We start from the raw sequence: 20,061 nt of genomic DNA on the forward strand, positions 1-20,061 counted from the left end.
AAAAGAGACAAAAAATAAGTGGGCATATTAGCAAGGGTACTCTTGATAAGGGTGACCCTGCCCCCTTTCGATAAATACAACCTTTTCCAACTGGCTAACCGGTGTTCAATCTTTTCAATAACTTCATCCCAAATATGCTTGGACTTATAAGAGCCTCCCAATGGGAGACCAAGATACTTCACTGGCAAGGTAACCGCCTCACACCCTAGGATACCGGCTAGCATATCCACGTGCTCCACATTCCCCACCGGAATAAGCATCGATTTAGCCAAATTAACCTTCAACCCTGAAACAGCTTCAAACCACAGAAACAAACACCGCAGGTAACGTAACTGGGCAGGCCTGGCATTGCAGAAAATCAAGGTGTCATCGGCAAATAAAAGGTGAGAGACTGTAGTGTTGCTGATTTTGAAGCCTTCTAACAGCCCCCTCTGAACCGCTGCCGAAATCATCCTACTCACTATCTCCATCACAAACACAAACAACAAAGGAGAGAGAGGATCCCCTTGTCTCAAACCCTTGGAGCTGCTAAAAAAACCTTCGGGAGACCCATTTACCAGAATCGAAAACCGCACCGTGGAAATGCAATGTTGAATCCAAGAACACCAAACCCCTCCAAAACCACATCTCCTTAGCACATACAACAAAAAGCCCCAATTCACATTATCATAAGCTTTTTCCAAGTCCATTTTGCAAATGACCCCTGGCTCCCCAGATCTCAGCCTACTACCAAGGCATTCATTAGCAATCAATATGGGATCTAGAATCTGTCTACCTTTGATAAAGGCATTTTGCGACTTGGAAATGATCTTATCCAACACAACCTTCAATCTGTTTGCTAAAACCTTGGCAATAATTTTATACATACCTCCCACAAGGCTAATCGGGCGGAAATCTTTGAGATTGGTGGCACCAGGGATCTTCGGAATAAGCGAAATGAAAGAAGCGTTGAGGCTCTTTACAAACATCCCTCCCTCATGGAAAGCACTAAACCTGCTTTTGGCATATATGTCTAGAAGAGTTGGCTTTGGTTATTTTGGCATATATGTCTAGAAAATTTGGTGAGTTGTTTTTTTTGTCTTCAATTGAAATTAAGAGATGGAGCTATTACCTTGAATCGAGCTTGATTTTGTGAACCAAGCTCTGCTGCTGGATTAGCAAATTGAAAGTGGGTTGGGTAATTTGCAGTCTACTGCCTAAATTTGCCAACTTGGGCTTAGAAGGCTTGTGAGCTTCAGCCCACCCCCAACTAAACAAAAAAAAAAAAAAAGGAGAAAAAGAAAGGGAGTGTTCTTCCTGCCTTAAGTATGAGGTGGCAGTGACATTTGTGTTTTCTGCTTGTTACGCAGTAATGACTAGATCCACACCAGAGTGACCAAGGTTTTTTAAGGGAAACTGCAAAATTGGTCCCTACGGTATACCTGATTTGCAATTAGCTCATTGTGGTATCAAAATGAACTCAGAGGCCCTAAGGTATGCGAAAAAAGAAAAAAAAAAAACAATTTAGTCCTTATAGTCAAATTTCGTTTTTTGACTTATCAGATTTTGATAGTGTAAAAAGTCAAAGCCAATAAAATTGTGACACTTGTCCTATTTAAGTTCGTGTTACATTGATGGAATCTGTTAAATTAGTGCATGAAATTTGATTGTAGGGACTAAATTGTTTTTTTGTAATACCTTAGGGACCTCTAAGTTTATTTTAATACAACAAGGAGCTAATTGTAAATCAGGTAAATCATAGGAACTAATTTTTCATTTTTTCCTTCTTTTAATAACAAAACTTTGATTTCAGATAAATGTTTATTTTCATTTGCTTGTGCTAACCATTAAATATTAGAAGTTAGTAATTATGTAACATAATGTGTTCTTGTATACTTGGCCCTTGAAAGCCCTTTATATTGAGATTGATTTACTTACAAAAGGAAAGGATGCCTCTTTAATGATAAAGAAAAATTATAACATGTGGATACCCGTGTAATGTAGATAAATAACTTTGCTAACTCTGCACAGCTAGCTTTGATGTCAGTTTTCTAGCTTGTCTAGGCACTTATGCCTTTGACTTTTATTTTTCTTTTGCATAATCTATTGTTTGGCTTAATTTGCTTATAATTGAAAAACTTAAGCTTTATTCCTTATTTTGTCATGAGCATCTCTGGTCTGTGGTTCTTTTGGATGGTCTGGCACATGGGTCGTTGACACATGGTAACTGACTAACATTTTAGGTGCTTCTCTTAATCATTGTTGTGGAGGAACGATACCTTCCTCAAGGATTGATGTGTTATTATATTTTTGCAATCAAGTCATCCAATGTTTATTTTTGCATTGTTGAATCAATCAGGCATTTAGTGTTTTTCTTTTTTCACTTTATTTTTTTGATAGGTAATCAAGTAGTGCAAATCTTTTTCCTCTTTATTGAACATTTTAAATAGTGCAATTTGTATTTTGCAGGTTTTGAGCAAGGATAATCCCCCTCGGAAAACATACGTATATAAATTAAACGTTCCAGTTGCTGCTCAGTGGATATCTGTGGCAGTTGCACCATTTGAAATCCTTCTGGATCGCCACTCTACATGCATAACGCATATGTGTTTGTCTGCTAATATGTCCAAGCTTCAGAATACTGTGGAATTTTTTCACAGTGCATTCAGGTTTCTCATCCTTGTTATGTGACTGTTGTTGGTCTGATCTCAAGACGTGCCTTATACTTTTACATCATATCTTGACATTGTGCTTACTTTTTATAGCTGTTACAAGGATTACCTTTCGATGGACTTTCCATTTGAGTCATACAAGCAAGTTTTTGTAGAGCCTGAGATGGCAGTATCCTCACTAAGTTTGGGGGCTTCTATGAGCATCTTTAGTTCTCAAGCATTATTTGATGAGAAGGTTATTGATCAGGTTGGTCATTCCTTGATCTCTTATTGTTGATGAGTGTATTCCAAATTGTTGTTGAATTTTTAAATTTTTTCTCATATGCATCCGTGCTGAATTTTTGATGGGGAAATAGATGGATGTTTGCTGAATATATGATGGGTGAGTAGATGGATTTATGCAAGTTTGTCTTTATGAATCTAATATGGGGCCGTTGCTTTAAATGCAAAAGACATTGGAAGGTGATGAAAATAGGTTATACCAACAATGGGAATTTGGTGGTAGCGTAGTTATGGCTCATCTAAGCATTAATCTGCTAAGCAAATATTGAGCTATTGCAACGATCAAATGTAAAATTGTTGTACGAGACAATTGACCTGTTACATATTCTCTCTGGCTGTGACCAGTCAATTACACCATTTCAACCATTTATTTAAGAACTACTGTTTTGTTTTTCTGATAATTTCTGTCTTCAATTTATTATAACCTTCCAGGAATTGGATTTGATCAATATATTGAGCTTACTTGGTAAAGGATAGAAAGTCTATATATACATTTTGTCCATTCTTGGGAGGGAAGGCTACACTCCATTGTTTTGCTGCCTATTGCCATTTGATGAATGATAAAAAAATTTCTTCATTCTTAATATGAAATAAAATGATTAGGTAATGTATAGTCTGTTTCACACTTTTATTGATAGATGTGCTCATCGACCCTCCCCCCTTCCTTTTCTCTTTTCTTTTGTTAGAATTTATGAAGTTAAATTTGTCTTGGATCATTATCTTGGACATGGTCTGCTATACATTGTCTTTTAAGCTTTCTCTATTATAGTGAGCCTTGCATACGGATATTGTTCTTTTAAGTGTGTTCATCATTTAATATTTGAGGAATTTAATAGACAGTTCTGACATTAATATAGAAGAATGACATGATGGCATAAAAATCAAGTAAAGTAACTAAGGCTGTTTTTATTTTGATGAGAAATGTATTATGTGGAAAACATTACTCCACCAATGTACCTGAAACAATTCAAAATTGAATACCATTGTTGTAACGACTTAGGGAAAAGCGTCAGCCACATCTGCGTTATCACCCTAAAAGGACTAGTCAATTTGGAGCTTCCTTAGAGTTCATTATAAAGTCCAGTTTTACCTAATAACTAGGCAATGTGAGACTTAGTACTTGTGACCATCTTTTATAAATTATACACATTATGTGGGTTACTCACCTCTTTCCAATATGGTAACTCCCTCTTAAATTCCTGACGTTCTCGTTAGGGCCATGTTATGCAGTGCTCTAGTAGCACATGACCTGGAGTTACTAGGTGGCTTTGATATCATTTGTAATGACGTAGGGAAAAGCGATAGCTACATCTATGCTATCACCTTAAAATGACTAGTCAATTTGGAACTTTCTTATAATTCATTATAAAGCCCAGTTTCACCTAGTAATTAGGTAATGTGTGACTTAACATGCATGGCTATCTCTTATAAATGACCTACTCTATGTGGGTTACTCAACTCTTCCCAATGGGACTAGGGTGTTACAATTGTGCCCCTTTGTTCCCAAACTTCATTCTTAATATGAAATAAAATGATTAGGTAATGTATAGTCTGTTTCACACTTTTATTGATAGATGTGCTCATCGACCCTCCCCCCTTCCTTTTCTCTTTTCTTTTGTTAGAATTTATGAAGTTAAATTTGTCTTGGATCATTATCTTGGACATGGTCTGCTATACATTGTCTTTTAAGCTTTCTCTATTATAGTGAGCCTTGCATACGGATATTGTTCTTTTAAGTGTGTTCATCATTTAATATTTGAGGAATTTAATAGACAGTTCTGACATTAATATAGAAGAATGACATGATGGCATAAAAATCAAGTAAAGTAACTAAGGCTGTTTTTATTTTGATGAGAAATGTATTATGTGGAAAACATTACTCCACCAATGTACCTGAAACAATTCAAAATTGAATACCATTGTTGTAACGACTTAGGGAAAAGCGTCAGCCACATCTGCGTTATCACCCTAAAAGGACTAGTCAATTTGGAGCTTCCTTAGAGTTCATTATAAAGTCCAGTTTTACCTAATAACTAGGCAATGTGAGACTTAGTACTTGTGACCATCTTTTATAAATTATACACATTATGTGGGTTACTCACCTCTTTCCAATATGGTAACTCCCTCTTAAATTCCTGACGTTCTCGTTAGGGCCATGTTATGCAGTGCTCTAGTAGCACATGACCTGGAGTTACTAGGTGGCTTTGATATCATTTGTAATGACGTAGGGAAAAGCGATAGCTACATCTATGCTATCACCTTAAAATGACTAGTCAATTTGGAACTTTCTTATAATTCATTATAAAGCCCAGTTTCACCTAGTAATTAGGTAATGTGTGACTTAACATGCATGGCTATCTCTTATAAATGACCTACTCTATGTGGGTTACTCAACTCTTCCCAATGGGACTAGGGTGTTACAATTGTGCCCCTTTGTTCCCAAAAAAAAAAAAAAAAAAAAAAAAAAATTTTGCAATTTTCATGAACTAAATTCACAAATCCTACCCCTCCAACTCAAATGACCAAAGTTAACTAATTCAAAATTAATGAAATTGTCTAACTTGAGTGATGAAAGCAAATGAGAGGTTTGATGAGTCTTGGTCTTACATAAGAAGATATTTCAACTCAGTGAGCTCATACAAAATTTACTCGTGTGTCATGGCGCGACCATGTCGGATTGGAACCAATGAGTGTTGTGCCAAGGAGCATGCTTTAGGTCTTGGAGCTATCCTCGTGGCCCAGTGCTAGAGCGCTAAGCCATGATGCCACAAGCTGTCTTTGCGGTCCTTAGTCGAAGAGTTTAGGCGATGGGTAGCTGTCAGTGGTTGAAGGCATGATGGTCGTGGAGGTGGGGCGGCTATAGGGTGGCCATTGGTGTGGGAACTTTTGAAGTTTAGTCGATGAATGGTGGTAGGTTGAAGCTGAGTAATGGTCGGAAATAGGAGGGATGGAGGGTAGATTATTTTTTTTGAACTTAAGCGAGGCGGAAAATGGTTTCTGTGTTCAAAAGAAAATGCCATTTCTATCCATTAAGGTTAGCTTCTTTGACAGAAATGTTTTTTTGTTGTCTTGTTTCAGGTTGCACGAAATATTGGATGTTGTGGAATATACTTTCTTGAAACGATTCTATATTGAAAGAAAGACAACCTAAAAGACTGAAGTTCTAAGTAGCAAACTACTCACCACTTTAATCTATGATCGATCTAGGAAAAAATTGATGTTCATAGTGTTAAAGTAATGATTAAGTGATTAAATTTACATTTTCCTATCAGCTTAAGCTTTTGGGATAACTGATCATTTAATATTGTATAAGAACCAAAGGTTCTGAATTCAAACATTGATTCTGTCAATTTAGCTCCCATTTCAATTAAATTCAACGTTTTAGGTCTCACCCATTAAAAATAAGTTTGAGCATACACGTTAGGGGGAGGGTTAAAGTAATGATTAAGTGATGAAATTTACTTCTTCCTATCAGCTTAAACTTTTGGAATAACTGAAAATTTAGCACATAGTATTGTGGCACAATAGTTTTCACCGGCACTATTAGGTATTTGAGTCTTTCTTTTTTTGTTTTTATTATGTACGACTAGGATTTGTCTAGGGGTGGCATTGATCGGTTTGAATGTTATTGATTTTGGTTACAAAACCACTAGTGTTAGCAGGTAGAATCTGCCAAACAAACCAAATTCAACCAATCAATAATTGGAAACTAAACCAAGCTGAACCTACCGCTGTTGGTTAGTTTCACTTGGCTGGATTAGGTTTTTGGGATTCACATTATTCGTGTAGGGCCATCATGTGTAGTAGCCTATTTTTGCTATGTTTGGGCCTTATTTTCAGCTTGTTGATCCGTGTTGGAGTTTTTGAAATCTTGAGACTTGTTTAGCCATTTTCTCCTCCTTTGGAGTTTTTGAAATCCAGAGACTTGTTTAGCCATTTTCTCTGTTTTCTCATCGACCAAACACAGCATGAAAATGAATTGGCTTCGAGAATAGAGTATGAGATTGAAGATTGGAAAAAGTTATCTTGATTTAATACCGTGCAAACCTCAAAAATACGAAGAAAAAAAAAGCATCAAAGAGGCCAAGAAGAAAGAGGATGGATTCGTTTGATAAAACTTTTTAGAAAGTGCTTAATACTTTTTGGTTGAAAAGGTGTTCTAATGTGACATAAATGTAAAAGTAGTTTTGAGTGTTTTATGAGTGTTGTGTTCGGCGTTGTTTGTTAATACTTTTGCTTTTTGGCTATAAAGAAAAAAAGCTTCCTCAAAAAGCATTGTAAACGAGGCCTATATCTTTGTGATCTTTTTTTTTTTCTTGTGGGATAAGTTATGTAAATTCATTAAAAGTGCAAAGGGGCGCAATACTAGTACACATGAAGTATACAAGAGAACGACTAAATTATAGAAATAGAAAAACAAAATTCTAGAAAATCAGAAAAATTAAAAACGGACAACTATTCCATGCTACTCTTCATGTATAAAAGGATTCTAACATCATCTTCTTCAGCGCTAATACCACATTCTCTCGATCTTCACAGCTCTTTGCGTTACACTTTCTCCAAAAACACCACATTAAACACAAAGGCTCCAATCTCCATATTCTCAAAGCAGTACGATTTTCCAATTGTCCCCTCGAACTCACCAACAACTCACTCACCCTTTGAGGCATAACCCAAGCAAACACCAAACAATTGGAAAAACACACTTCACAATTCTATTGCAACCTCACAATGAAGAAAGTGAACAATAGACTCTTCACATTCCTTATACATACAACACCACTCCACTAAATAACATTGCTTTGTCGTAAATTATCCAAAGTTTAAGCATGATGATATCTGCTATGGCAGATAGTAGGCTTTCATCTTGATTTTGGGTGGGATCGAGGAATCATGAGGAGATGATAGTGTCATATTTGTTGTTTGCAGATGATACATTGATCTTTTGTGAGCCTAGTTGTGAACAACTTTGTAACTGCCATTGTCTTTTCTTATGCTTTGAAGCGGTGTTGGGATTGAAGATAAACTTGTCTAAGTCAAAGATTGTTCCTATAGGCGATGTGGAAGGCTTGGCTAACATTCTTGGGTGTAGAGTGGTTTCATTGTTGATGAAGTATTTGGGTCTACCTGTGGGAGCTCCTTATAAGGCTTCTACCATTTGGAATGGCATTGAGAAGATGGAACATAGGTTGGCGGGTTGGAAGAGGCTTTATTTACCAAAGGGAGGCAGGTTAACTTTGATAAAAAATACTTTTTCTAATTTACCGACGTATTATTTTTTCCTTTTCCCTACTCCGGTAGGAGTGGCTAATCGATAGGAAAAACTTTAGAGGGACTTTCTTTGGGGGTATTGGTAATGAGTTTAAGTTTCATCTAGTGAAGTGGTCGAAAATTTTAGAGGGACTTTCTTATTTGGTTTAATCGACCCATTTTGAGTAAGTGGTTGTGAAAGCTATGGAGAGGTAGGCCCTGTGGAGATGAGTGGTGGAATTAAATATGATAGTTTGAGGGGATGTTGGTGTTCTAAGGAGGTTGGGGGGCCATATGGTGTGGCAGTGTGGAAATGAATATTGAGGGGGTGATAAGGTTTTTCTATGTGAGGTATGAGGTAGGAGATGGATCTAAGATACGGTTTTGGCATGGTGTTTGGTGTGATGAGTTGCCTTTAAAGTTCTCATTTCCATAATTATTCACTATTGCTCATGGTAAGGATGCGTGGGTGGAGGATCATATGCAGTTTCAGAATGAAATATTTTCTTTACAAGGCCTGTGCATGATTGGGAGGTGGAAGTAAGTGGTCTCTGTTTTCTTTGAGTTGCTATATTCTCAAAGAGTAAGGCAAGGAAGTGAGATTAAAATTTGTTGGATTCCTTCTAAAAGGAAATTGTTTGAAGTTAAGGCTTACTATTAGGTGTTATCTACTCCGGTAAGTTCTCTTTTTTTGTGGAAGAGTATTTGAAAAGTTTAGGCTCCCTTGATAGTGGCATTCTTTGTGTGGACGAAGAATTTATGCAAAATCTTAACTTTGGAAAATTTATGAAAGATGAATGTTATTATAGTGCCTTAGTGTTCTATGTGTAAGAGAAGTGGGGAGTCTATTGATCACCTTCTTCTTCATTGTGAGTTGGCAACAAAATTGTGGAGTGCGCTTTTCCGGTTGTTGCAAGGGTATGGTGAGCGAGTTATTGGTGAGTTGGAGGGGACAGTTGGGACACCGTATTGCTTTGAAAATGTGGAGGTTGGCTCTTTTATGTTTAATGTGGTGTATTTAGAGAGAGTGGAACGCAATGAGCTTTGAAGATCGTGAGACTGTGATGTTAGAGTTGAAGAAGATGATATTCCAATCCCCTTATACTTGGAGAGTAGCATGAAATAGTTTGGTTGTTTCTAATTTTTATGAATTTTTGGATTTTGTTCTTCTTTTTCTACATTTTTGGGGTTATCTCTGTATACTTCACGTGTACTTGGGTTGCACACCTTTGTACTTTTGATAAATTTTCATTACTTTTTTTAAAAAAAATTTTCCCTAAAAAACCACCTTCAACACAAAGAACGCCACTTTCTACCTCCCAATCATGCACAAGTCTTGTAAGGAAAATATTCCAATGAGTGTTTCCATTCCGGAATTGCATATGATCTGCCGCCCATGCATCCTTACCACGAGCAATAGTGAATAATTCATAAAATTGCTCCCCACACTAAAGATCATACCAAAACCGTACCTTAGATCCATCTCCTACCTCATACCTCACGTGTTTAGAAAAACCTTCACGCTCCCTCCATAATACATTTTCGCCCTCCCACACTAAGGGTTCCCCATCCTCCCCTTAAAATATCATATTTAATGTCCACAACCGATCTCCACAAAGCCTCCATCTCCGTAGCATACTTCCACAACCACTTACCCAAAAGGGCTTGATTAAACCAAATCAGATTTTTCACCCCCAAACCTCCTGAAATGATCGGAGTACATAATTTCGATCACTTCTCTAGATGAAACTTAAAACTTGTCACCAATACTTCCCCAAAGAAAGTCCCTCTAAAGTTTTTCTGGTGGATTTGCCACTCCTACCGGAATAAGGAAAATGGACAAATAATACGTTGGTAAATTAGAAAGAGTACTTTTTGTCAATGTTAACTTGCCTCCCTTCGATAAATAAAGCCTCTTCCAATCCCTGCCAACCTCTGTGCCATCTTCTCAATACCATTCCAAATGGTAGAAGCCTTGTAAGGAGCTCCCAAAGGAAGACTCAAATACTTCTTCGGCAATAAAGCCACTCTACACCCAAGAATGCTAGCCAAACCTTCCACATCCCCCACATTGCCTATGGAAACCATCTCTAGATGAAACTTAAACTCATCACCAATAGGTTTACATTTCTTTAGCTCTAAGAAACTTAGGCTTCAATAGAGAATTGAAGTAAATCTACGTCTGCATGTGTTCCTGACATCAATTAGTGATTTTAAAGCCTCAATTGTGCTTTCATGCATGATCAGGCCTTCTTTATTCTTATTGGTGTGTTATTTTGTGATTTTAAAGGCATATAAAAGAATTTGACGCCTTATATGATTGTAGTTTCCTACTTATATATAAAAAATGGATTGTTGTATCCTGCGTGAATGTGTCTTCCTTTTTCTTGTCAATGACTGTCTTTTGGACTGACTTGAACTAACAGTTGTATTTCCCTTGGTTTCCTTTCTATTTGTGCATTACGTCGATGCGTAAATATTTGTCGTGGCAGACCATAGATACAAGGATTAAACTTGCTTATGCCCTTGCAAGACAGTGGTTTGGTGTATATATCACTCCTGAGGCACCAAATGATGGTAAGCTGGTGGATTATGTCGGTTTGTAGAGTTCTGAATTTAGATTATTGGAACTAAGTTATTTTGATTAAGGGTTGAGAACATCCATTTTATTCTGTAATTGATTAATGCCCATTGTCCAGGATGGCTGTTGGATGGTCTTGCTGGTTTCTTGACTGATTACTTTATCAAGAAAAATTTGGGGAATAATGAAGCACGTTATCGGCGATACAAGGTTTGCTTTTCTACTAGTACATGCACATACCACATATCTAATGTCTGTTGTTACTAGTTGTTTACATTGAGGTGGTGAATCAAATAGAGAGTAAAGTGCATCTTATGGCTGCTGCCAACTTGTCGGGAGACGGATTTATTACATGAGGGAAAAGCACATTAAAAACTTTGGTCACTTTTATCTTCAGTATTCTTCACCCTTGCTGCTTGTTATTCTTTTATTTATTTATTATTATTATTATTATTTTTTAATTTATTTTTCCATTTTTCATTCTAAGCCTACAAATCATGTTTTTGGGTAATCACAGTTTATGCCAATGCAATATCTTTTTATTGGTTCTGCATTTTGAGGGATTTTTCATCATTTGGTTGTTCCCTCTGTTTTCTTGTTCAAAGGTCTATTCCTTATTACCAAAAAAAAAAAAGAAAAAAAAAAAATAGAGGAAATCTTCAAGGTATTGAATTGTTCCTCTATCATCAATCTATGCATGTTTTATTTTGTATTTTCTTGGAGGACTTTCTTGTTCTTTCTATTCCTTCCATTCAATAATATATTGACTTTTGTCTCCAACCGAGCTCTTTTGGTTAAGTGGTTATGGCGCTACTCTTATGAAAGAGACTCTGTGGATATTGATTGTGGATTTTAAATATGGCAGTTCGTGGGGTGGGTAGTGTTACGAGGGTTGGGGGAAGTTTTCTAGATTTACTATATTTGAGGTGGGTGTTGACTTTAAGATAAGGTTGTGGCATGATCTTAGGTATGGGGATCACACTTTAAAGGTAGCTTCTTTAGAGTTACTCAGTATGGCACACTTTAAGGATGCGTCAATGCAGATCATCTTTAGTTTTCTAATGACTCTTCAATGAAATGTTAATTTTATCAGAGCGACACATGACTGGGTGGGGATTTCCTTACTTCGTTCTTTTATTTGTTGTATTTCATAAGACTAAGATGGGTTTGTGAAGATAAATTTTGTTAGGTCTCTTCTAAGAAAGGGATATTTGAAGTCAGATTGTTCTATAATGCCTTACTTTCTCGTGATAGCAGTATTTGGCAGCATCAGGCTCCTTGAGGGGTGGCTTTCTTTGCTTGGATGACCGATATCTAAGGAAGTGGCATATCATAGTGGTGGATTGGTGTTGCATGTGTAAGAAGAGGAGTTCCAGCAGGTTGAAGTGCCACAAAATTGGTTGGTGGTGGTGGTTTCTTTGGGAGTTGCTTGGTCGGATGTTTTCTGTCAGCTCGGTTTGATGGATATACTTCGGTGGTTCATTCATGTCAATTGTACTGAATACCTCTCAATGTGAGGGTTTCTCATATTATATAGGAATTGTCTAGCTAAATACAGGTTGTATCTCAGCAATTACATCAATCTAGGAGAACAAATAAATCAACTAAAATCTACCTATTAATTACAAGATACTATAGCTATAATACAAAAATATGCCATAACTAGAAAGATATATCGTATCTGACTGATATCTCCCCTCAAATTGATGCTGGTCGATAAAAGCATCAATTTGCCCACAAGGAATTGATGACGCTGTCGGGTCATGGCCTTCGTGAATACGTCAGTTATATGGAAATCAGTGGAAACATGAGGAAGAGATATAATACAAGTGTCCAAGGCTTCCTGAATAGAATGACAGTCTACCTCAATATGCTTCGTACGTTCATGGTAAACAGGATTAGCAGCTATTTGAATGACACTAGTATTATTAGCATGAAAAGGAGTAGAATCAGATTGAGAAAAACCAAGCTCAGCCAGAAGCCCACGAAGCCAAACAATCTCAGAACAAGTAGCAGACATTGCCGGGTATTCGGATTCAGTAGATGATTTAGAAACGTGAGCTTTTTTCTTACTCTTCCAAGAAATCAAAGAATCACCAAGAAATATGCACTAACCCGTGACAGACCGCCGAGTATCAGGACATTCGGCCCAATCCGCATCACTATAAGCAACAAGGCGAAGAGGAGAGTTGGTTGGAAAGAACAACCCACGGCCAGGTGACCCCTGAAGATAGCGAATGATATGGCGAACTGCAGCTAAATGAAGTTGACGTGGAGTTTTCATAAACTGGCTAACCTGCTGGACAACGAAGGATATATCAGGCCGAGTAATAGTCAAATAGTTCAAACTGCCTACCAACTGTCGGAACACAGTAGGATCAAAAAGAAGATCACCCTCCTCACTTTGATATTTCACATTAACCTCCATAGGAGTATCCACCGAAGAAGAATCCTGAAGACCAGCCAGGCTAATCAAGTCCTGGGTATATTTATGTTGATTCAAGAATAAACCTGAAGAATCGGTGTGCACCTCTAACCCCAAAAAATACATAAGAGGACCAAGGTCTTTCATATGAAAAGAAGCCTGAAGATTCTGCTTGAGATGGCCAATCAAATTGGAGTTAGTGCTAGTAATGACAATATCATCCACATACACAAGTAAAAGAACGATACCAGTCGGAGTCTTGCAAAGGAACAAAGAGGAGTCATATTGACTTTGGACAAAGGAGAAGTGAAGCAGCGTAGACTTGAATTTTTCAAACCATGCCCGGGGAGCCTGTTTTTAGCCATAGAGAGGCTGCTTTAACTTACACACAGCAGCAGATGGTGAAGAAAACAAACCCGGAGGAGTAGTCATGTAAATATCCTCTTTGAGATCACCATGAAGAAAAGCATTTTTGACGTCCATCTGGTGAAGTGGCCAGCCTTGGGAGGCGGCAATAGAAATAACCGTAGGCACTGTGGTCATCTTCAACACCGGAGCAAATGTCTCCTCATAGTCCACCCCATATTCTTGCCTGTTCCCAAGAGCAACTAATCGTGCGTTATACCGATCCAGAGTCCCATTAGAGTGAAGCTTAATCGAGTAAACCCATTTACAACCGATGGCCTTAACATTAGAGGGCAAGGAACCACGTCCCATGTATGATTGTCCTGGAGAGCCCGAAGTTCCTCATCCATCGCTTTCTGCCAACATTCATATTTAACAGCCTCAGGAGGGCGTGATACTTGGGTAGATCATTGAGTACGAGACTCAGGAACTGTCTTAGATGGCGGGTCAATCTGAGGAGAAGTTGTTGGAACAGTTTCAGATGAAGGGTCAGTCTCGGGAAGGGGCAAAGTCGGTAGACGTCGAGTATACACAATTCCAGGTTTGAATCGTTTAGGTAGAGGAGGCAATTCATCAAAACAAGGTAGAATACTAATCTCAGGCAATGACTCAACATGTGTAGAAAAAAAAACATTGATTCTCAAAGAAAACAACATTACGAGAGATACGAAATTTGTTAGAACAAGGATCATAGCAAACATAACTTTTGTGAGAAATACTATAACCCATAAAGACACATTTAACAGGTTGAGCAAAAAGTTTGTGACGTTCATGAGGAGGTAAATGAACAAAACAAACACATCCAAAAGTATGCAAATTAAGATAGCTAGGATGCTAACGATGCAATCGATAATAAGGAGAATTAAAATTCAAGACCTGTGATGGCAGTCTATTAATTAAGTAAACTGCAATAGATAATGCCTCAACCTAGAATTTAGGAGGAACAAAGGACTCAAGCAATTAGGTGCAAACAATGTCCAAGAGATGTCGGTTCTATCGTTCCGCCACCCCATTTTGCTGAGGAGTATAAGGACAAGAGCGCTGAGAGACAATTTCTTTGTGGTGTAAGAAATCATGAAACTCATGGGACGTGTATTCTCCACCAGAATCAGACCTCAAAATCTTAATACCTGTAGAAAATTGGTTCTCAATATATGCTACAAAGGTCTAAAAAACAAACAGGACCTCAAATTTGGCCCGAAGAAAATAGATCCACGTATACCAATTGAAATCATTTATGAATGTCACAAAATATTTATATTGAGCATGAGCAATTACAGGAGAAATGCCCTATACATCTATGCACAATATCAAAGCATTTTGCAGCACGACTACCATGAGAAGAAAGCACAAGAGTCTTACTCTTACCAAGTTTGCATACAGAACAGTTAAATGACACATTTTTAGAAACACGTTCTTTATTGCCTAACAAACTAGAATTTAGCATATGAGACAGAATAACAGAGTTCGGATGACCCAAACGTTTGTGCCATACTTCGTTCGGAGTGTTAACTGTCATACAAGCCAAAGATAAACAACTAGGAATTGAAAAGTGCAATGGAAATAGTCTACCAACTTTAGGCCCCTTCGCGAGTATCTTCCCTAACACCTGATCCTGCACAAGACAACCATCACGAGAGAAATGGACATCACAGTTTTTTTCAACTAACTAGCCAACTGAAATAAGACTATTAGAAAGTCCAAGAGATACATAAACATCTCTAAATGAAGGATTGATATCTCCTACTTCATTTATAGCTAAATGACTCCCATTAGCTACTTGAATATGGGATGAACCATGATATGGACGAACATTGCAAAGAGTATCAAACGATCTAGTCATATGATTGGATGCAGTAGATTCAATAAGCCAAGACTTAGACGAAATAATACCATTACCTTGGAGCCCTATGGCGGAAAAGGCTGACATAATTATCTGCTGGACCATTTCAGGAGTAAGCACAGCTGATCCGGCTGTAGAAGAAGCTGAGGACATCACTGGAGCAGAAGAGGTGTTCACAGCAGCTTGATAGGCGGTAGCTAGATGATTCTGAGGCCGAGTAGGACATTCTTTGATAAAGTGGCCCTATTTCTTACAGTAGTTGCAAGATTTCTTTGCACAGTTGGCTGCAATATGACCATACTCCTTGCAACTGAAACACTTGACCTTGCGCATATCCTTACCCTTCCCTTTCCCATTGGTTGCATAGGCTACTGGATTTGGGTTGGAATCTTGTTGAAACGTAGCTTGTGTGAGAAAACGCTGCTCCTCGCGAAGTAATTCTTCAAAACAAACTTCCAAAAATGGAGAAGGAACCCGGTTCATTAAATTTGAGCGAGTAACCTCAAATTCAGAGCGCAATTTCATCAGGAATTGATATATCTTGCTCTGCTCATGAACTGCCTGAACAGCAGAGAGAGATGCAGCAGGTACCTTCGCACAAACTATATCAGAAAATTCTCCCCACAAATTCTGAAAACCAGAAAAATACTCCGGAATGGAGAGATTGCCTTGAGTGTAACTAGCAATCTCATATTCCAACTGAAAACAGCGTGCAGTATTGTCCTGATGATAAACCTTCAGCAAATACTCCCCACATAGTCTTCGCAGTCTTATAGGGCCTTAGATTGAGCACAATAAGATGATCAACAGACCCTAAGATCCAGGACATCACATGTGCATCTTTGACCTTGCAGTTAGCCAACTCCTTAGTCTCCGTAGGAGCTGGATCACTACTGTCAATATGGCCCCACAACTCTTTTCCCGTAACAAACAATTGAAACTGGAATTCCCAAGCAGAATAATTTTTTTCCAGTAAAACAGACCTCAAAAGTCTCGCTAGAAGACATGTTGAAATCAAAAATGGAATAAGAAATTGTAAAGCCTGATAAAGAAGTAACAGGCCCACTAGACCTGTTGGATAGCAAGCCCAAGCTCACCAAACAGCACCCAAGAAGGCCACCAAACCAAACAGCAACCAAATCCTTTGAACAGCAAGCCAAAGCCCACCAAACAGCACCCAAGAGCCCACACAGTTACCGGTCAGCAACCCAAACCAAACAGCGCCCAAACCAGCACCCAAACAGCACCCAAACCAGTCTGCAACTCAAATAGAAATCGCCGACAACACCAAATAGCCGACAGAAATCGTCGACAGCCCAAATCGCTGACAGAAGTCGCCGATAGCCCAAATTGCCGGGAACACCATGCCGACCGCACCACGCCGACCACGCTCACCGCACCAAATCCTCCAGAAATCGCTGGGAACACCATGCTGACAGCACCAAATCCTCCCGAAATTGTTGGGAACACAACGCCGACACCACAAACTTCACACTCCAAAGAGTCTGCAGACAGCCACTAATCACCACACAAGGAGTAGTTTCTGGTAAGAAATTACTTACCCTCAATAGAAACTGCTGTTACCCTCAACAGAAACTACCGAATAGCATTTTAGAACCCACCAAAATATAATCGACAACTTCCCCTGAAGTTACCGACAGCTAAAGAGACCAACTGCACAATCCCGACCCAACTCAGAAAACTCAAATCACAACCCTAATTTAGATGATTTTGGCTCAGATACCATGTTAATTGTACTGAATACCTCTCAATGTGAGGGTTTCTCATATTATATAGGAATTGTCTAGCTAATTATAGGCTGTATATCAGCGATTATAGCAATCTAGGAGAACAAATAAGGCAACAAAAATCTACCTATTAATTACAAGATACTATAGCTATAATACAAAAATATGCCATAACTAGAGAGACTATATATATCGTATCTGACTAACAATTTAGGTGCCGATGGTGGTTTTTCTTTAGCATGTGGTTTTGCAAGAGGGGGAGTTGGGCGAAGGAGATGGGTTTTCGATGGGGTTTTCTCTTGGTTTTTCGATGGGGTTTTTCTCTTGGGTTTTAGTGGGTCTTGACAGCCCTTGATTTTGAGGTTTGGGTTGTGTTATTGGGGTGTCTACTTGTAGTTTGGTGGGTTTCTATGGTGTGGGTGGGGTTGCTCGTTGGTCCTTTGGGCTTTTATGGGTCTTTGTTTCCTTTTTGTTTTCTCTTTCTAGGTGGTCATTTTGTATACTTGGGCGTCTTACGCTTTTAATAAAATTTGACATTACTTATAAAAAAAAGAGTGAGAAAACCGTTAATCATTTTTCTTTATTGTGAGATAGCTAGTGTTTTATGAAACTCTATTTTCGGTCTTTTTGGAATAGAGTGTGTAATGACCCAGGGAGAGTGCTAATCACACCTTTATAATCCAGTTACTCAATTTGGACAATTCACTTACTAAATGTGGGACTAACTTCTTTTTTTTGATAAGTAATAATGCATTAAGAGCGCAGAGGGGCGCAACCCTAGTACACAGGAAGTATACAAAGGAGCGACTAAGCAGGGGAGAAAGAAGAAGAGAACAAAAAGAGAAAATCAGAAAAATCAATCACTAAAGGAGCAAGCCATCCTGCTGTCCATGTGAATAAAGTGTACAAAAAGAAGTGAATAAGATCCTCTAGGTTCCTCGACAAATCCTCGAAGCATCTTGCATTCCTTTCCTTCCAAAGACACCATAGAAGACACAAGGGAGCCATCTTCCAAACCACCGCACTACTAGATCTACCTCCCGCCCACCAACTGGCAAACATCTCCATGACGCTTCTAGGCATAACCCAACTCAAGTTAAAGCGAGAGAAGATGACCTCCCACAACTTGCGCGCGACCCCACAATGAAGGAAGAGATGGTCCACAGACTCCCCATCCACCTCACACATGCAACAACGATTAACCACAACAATACCTCTCTTCCGAACATTATCCAGAGGGAGAGATTTCCCAAGAGCGGCCGACCAAGCAAAAAACGCCACTCGCAAAGGAGCCTTAGTACGCCAAATCCTTCTCCAAGGGAACTGATTAGGCTCCTTAAGGGCAAGCCTCTTGTAGAAAGTGCGGACCTCAAACTTCCCTTTCCTTGAAGGAATCCACCACATACGGTCAACCCCTTCCCCCCGGATCGGAGACGAATACAAGAGTGAGAAGAAAGAGGCTAAGGCCACCTCCTCCCAATCATGGATACTACGGGTAAAAGTAACGTTCCAGTGCACCATCCCATTTACACACTCCCGAATATCCGCAATGGAGGCATCCTTGTTGCGGGCTATAATAAAAAGGCCCGGAAAAGCCTCTTTGAGGGGCGTCTCGCCACACCAACAATCCTCCCAAAATTTGACCTTCCCCCCCAAACCGGGAACTAATCTGAAGTGGCACCGAAACGACCTCCAAACCCCACAAATGAATTTCCATAGCCCCACCCCATGCGTTCCACGAGGAACATTTGAACGCCAACCACCCCAAACCACCCCATACTTAGCCACCAAGATACTTCTCCACCAAGCTTCTTCTTCATTTGCAAATCTCCATAACCATTTCCCCAAGAGGGCTTGGTTGAAAAGGCGCAAGCTCCGAATCCCTAGACCTCCCTCAGAAATCGGAGAGCAAACCTCGCGCCAACTGACCAAATGGAATTTGGGTTCATCCTTGAAACCTCCCCATAAAAAATCCCGTTGAATCTTCTCAATACGGTTCGCCACGGATATAGGGATGGGAAACAGGGACAGAAGATAGGTGGGCAAGTTGGATAAGGTGCTCTTGATGAGAGTGAGCCTCGCCCCCTTGGACAAATAAGAACGCTTCCACGAGGCCAACCTTCTAGCAATTTTCTCCACCATATCATCCCAAACAGCCAACTGCTTGAAAGAAGCCCCTAACGGAAGACCCAAATACTTCAAGGGAAGCGAGCTAGTGCCACAACCCAAGACGCCGGCCAGCTCATCCGTCTCAACTGAATCTCCGACTGGGACCAAAACAGACTTGGCCCGATTAATCTTTAGCCCGGAAACCGCCTCAAAGCCTATACTGAGAGCTTTAATAAATCTAACATGTTCCGGTTCTGCCCCACAAAACACCAAAGTATCGTCAGCAAAAAGAAGGTGGGAGATCGACACCCGCTCATGCTCCCTAGCACCCACATAGAACCCATTGATGAAACCCCTGCTTATGGAGGCATTAATCATCCTACTAAAAGCCTCCATGACCAAGATGAACAAAAAAGGCGATAGAGGGTCACCTTGTCTAACCCCGCGCGAGCTCACAAAGAAACCGGAGGGCGAACCATTGATCAACACCGAGAACCGCACGGACGAGATGCAATGCTCAATCCAAGAGCACCATTTGTCGCCGAATCCACACCTTCTTAATAGATAGAGTAGAAACTTCCAGTTCATATGATCGTAAGCCTTCTCCATATCCAACTTACACAAGAGGCCGGGGTCCCCGGATCTGAGACGGCTGTCCAGGCATTCATTGGCAATAAGCACCGAATCCAAAATATGTCTACCTTTGACAAAAGCGTTTTGCGGATTGGATATGACCCGATTCATGACTCCCCGCATTCTGTTGGCTA

At 39.4% G+C, this 20,061-nt stretch overlaps 1 protein-coding gene across 1 annotated transcript in view; it reads left to right on the forward strand.

Moving 5' to 3' along the window:
- LOC132183674 (transcription initiation factor TFIID subunit 2) overlaps window positions 1–20,061 on the forward strand; it is a 67,883-nt gene that overhangs the window by 9,831 nt on the left and 37,991 nt on the right. The window contains exons 5-8 of the mRNA XM_059597046.1: window positions 2,449–2,648; window positions 2,745–2,898; window positions 10,676–10,760; window positions 10,883–10,974. Of these exons, the coding sequence (XP_059453029.1) occupies window positions 2,449–2,648; window positions 2,745–2,898; window positions 10,676–10,760; window positions 10,883–10,974 (531 nt within the window). The remainder of the gene's footprint in view (window positions 1–2,448; window positions 2,649–2,744; window positions 2,899–10,675; window positions 10,761–10,882; window positions 10,975–20,061) is intronic.

This window comes from Corylus avellana, chromosome ca6 (genome assembly GCF_901000735.1).
Source record: "Corylus avellana chromosome ca6, CavTom2PMs-1.0".
Taxonomy (NCBI): Eukaryota; Viridiplantae; Streptophyta; class Magnoliopsida; order Fagales; family Betulaceae; genus Corylus; species Corylus avellana.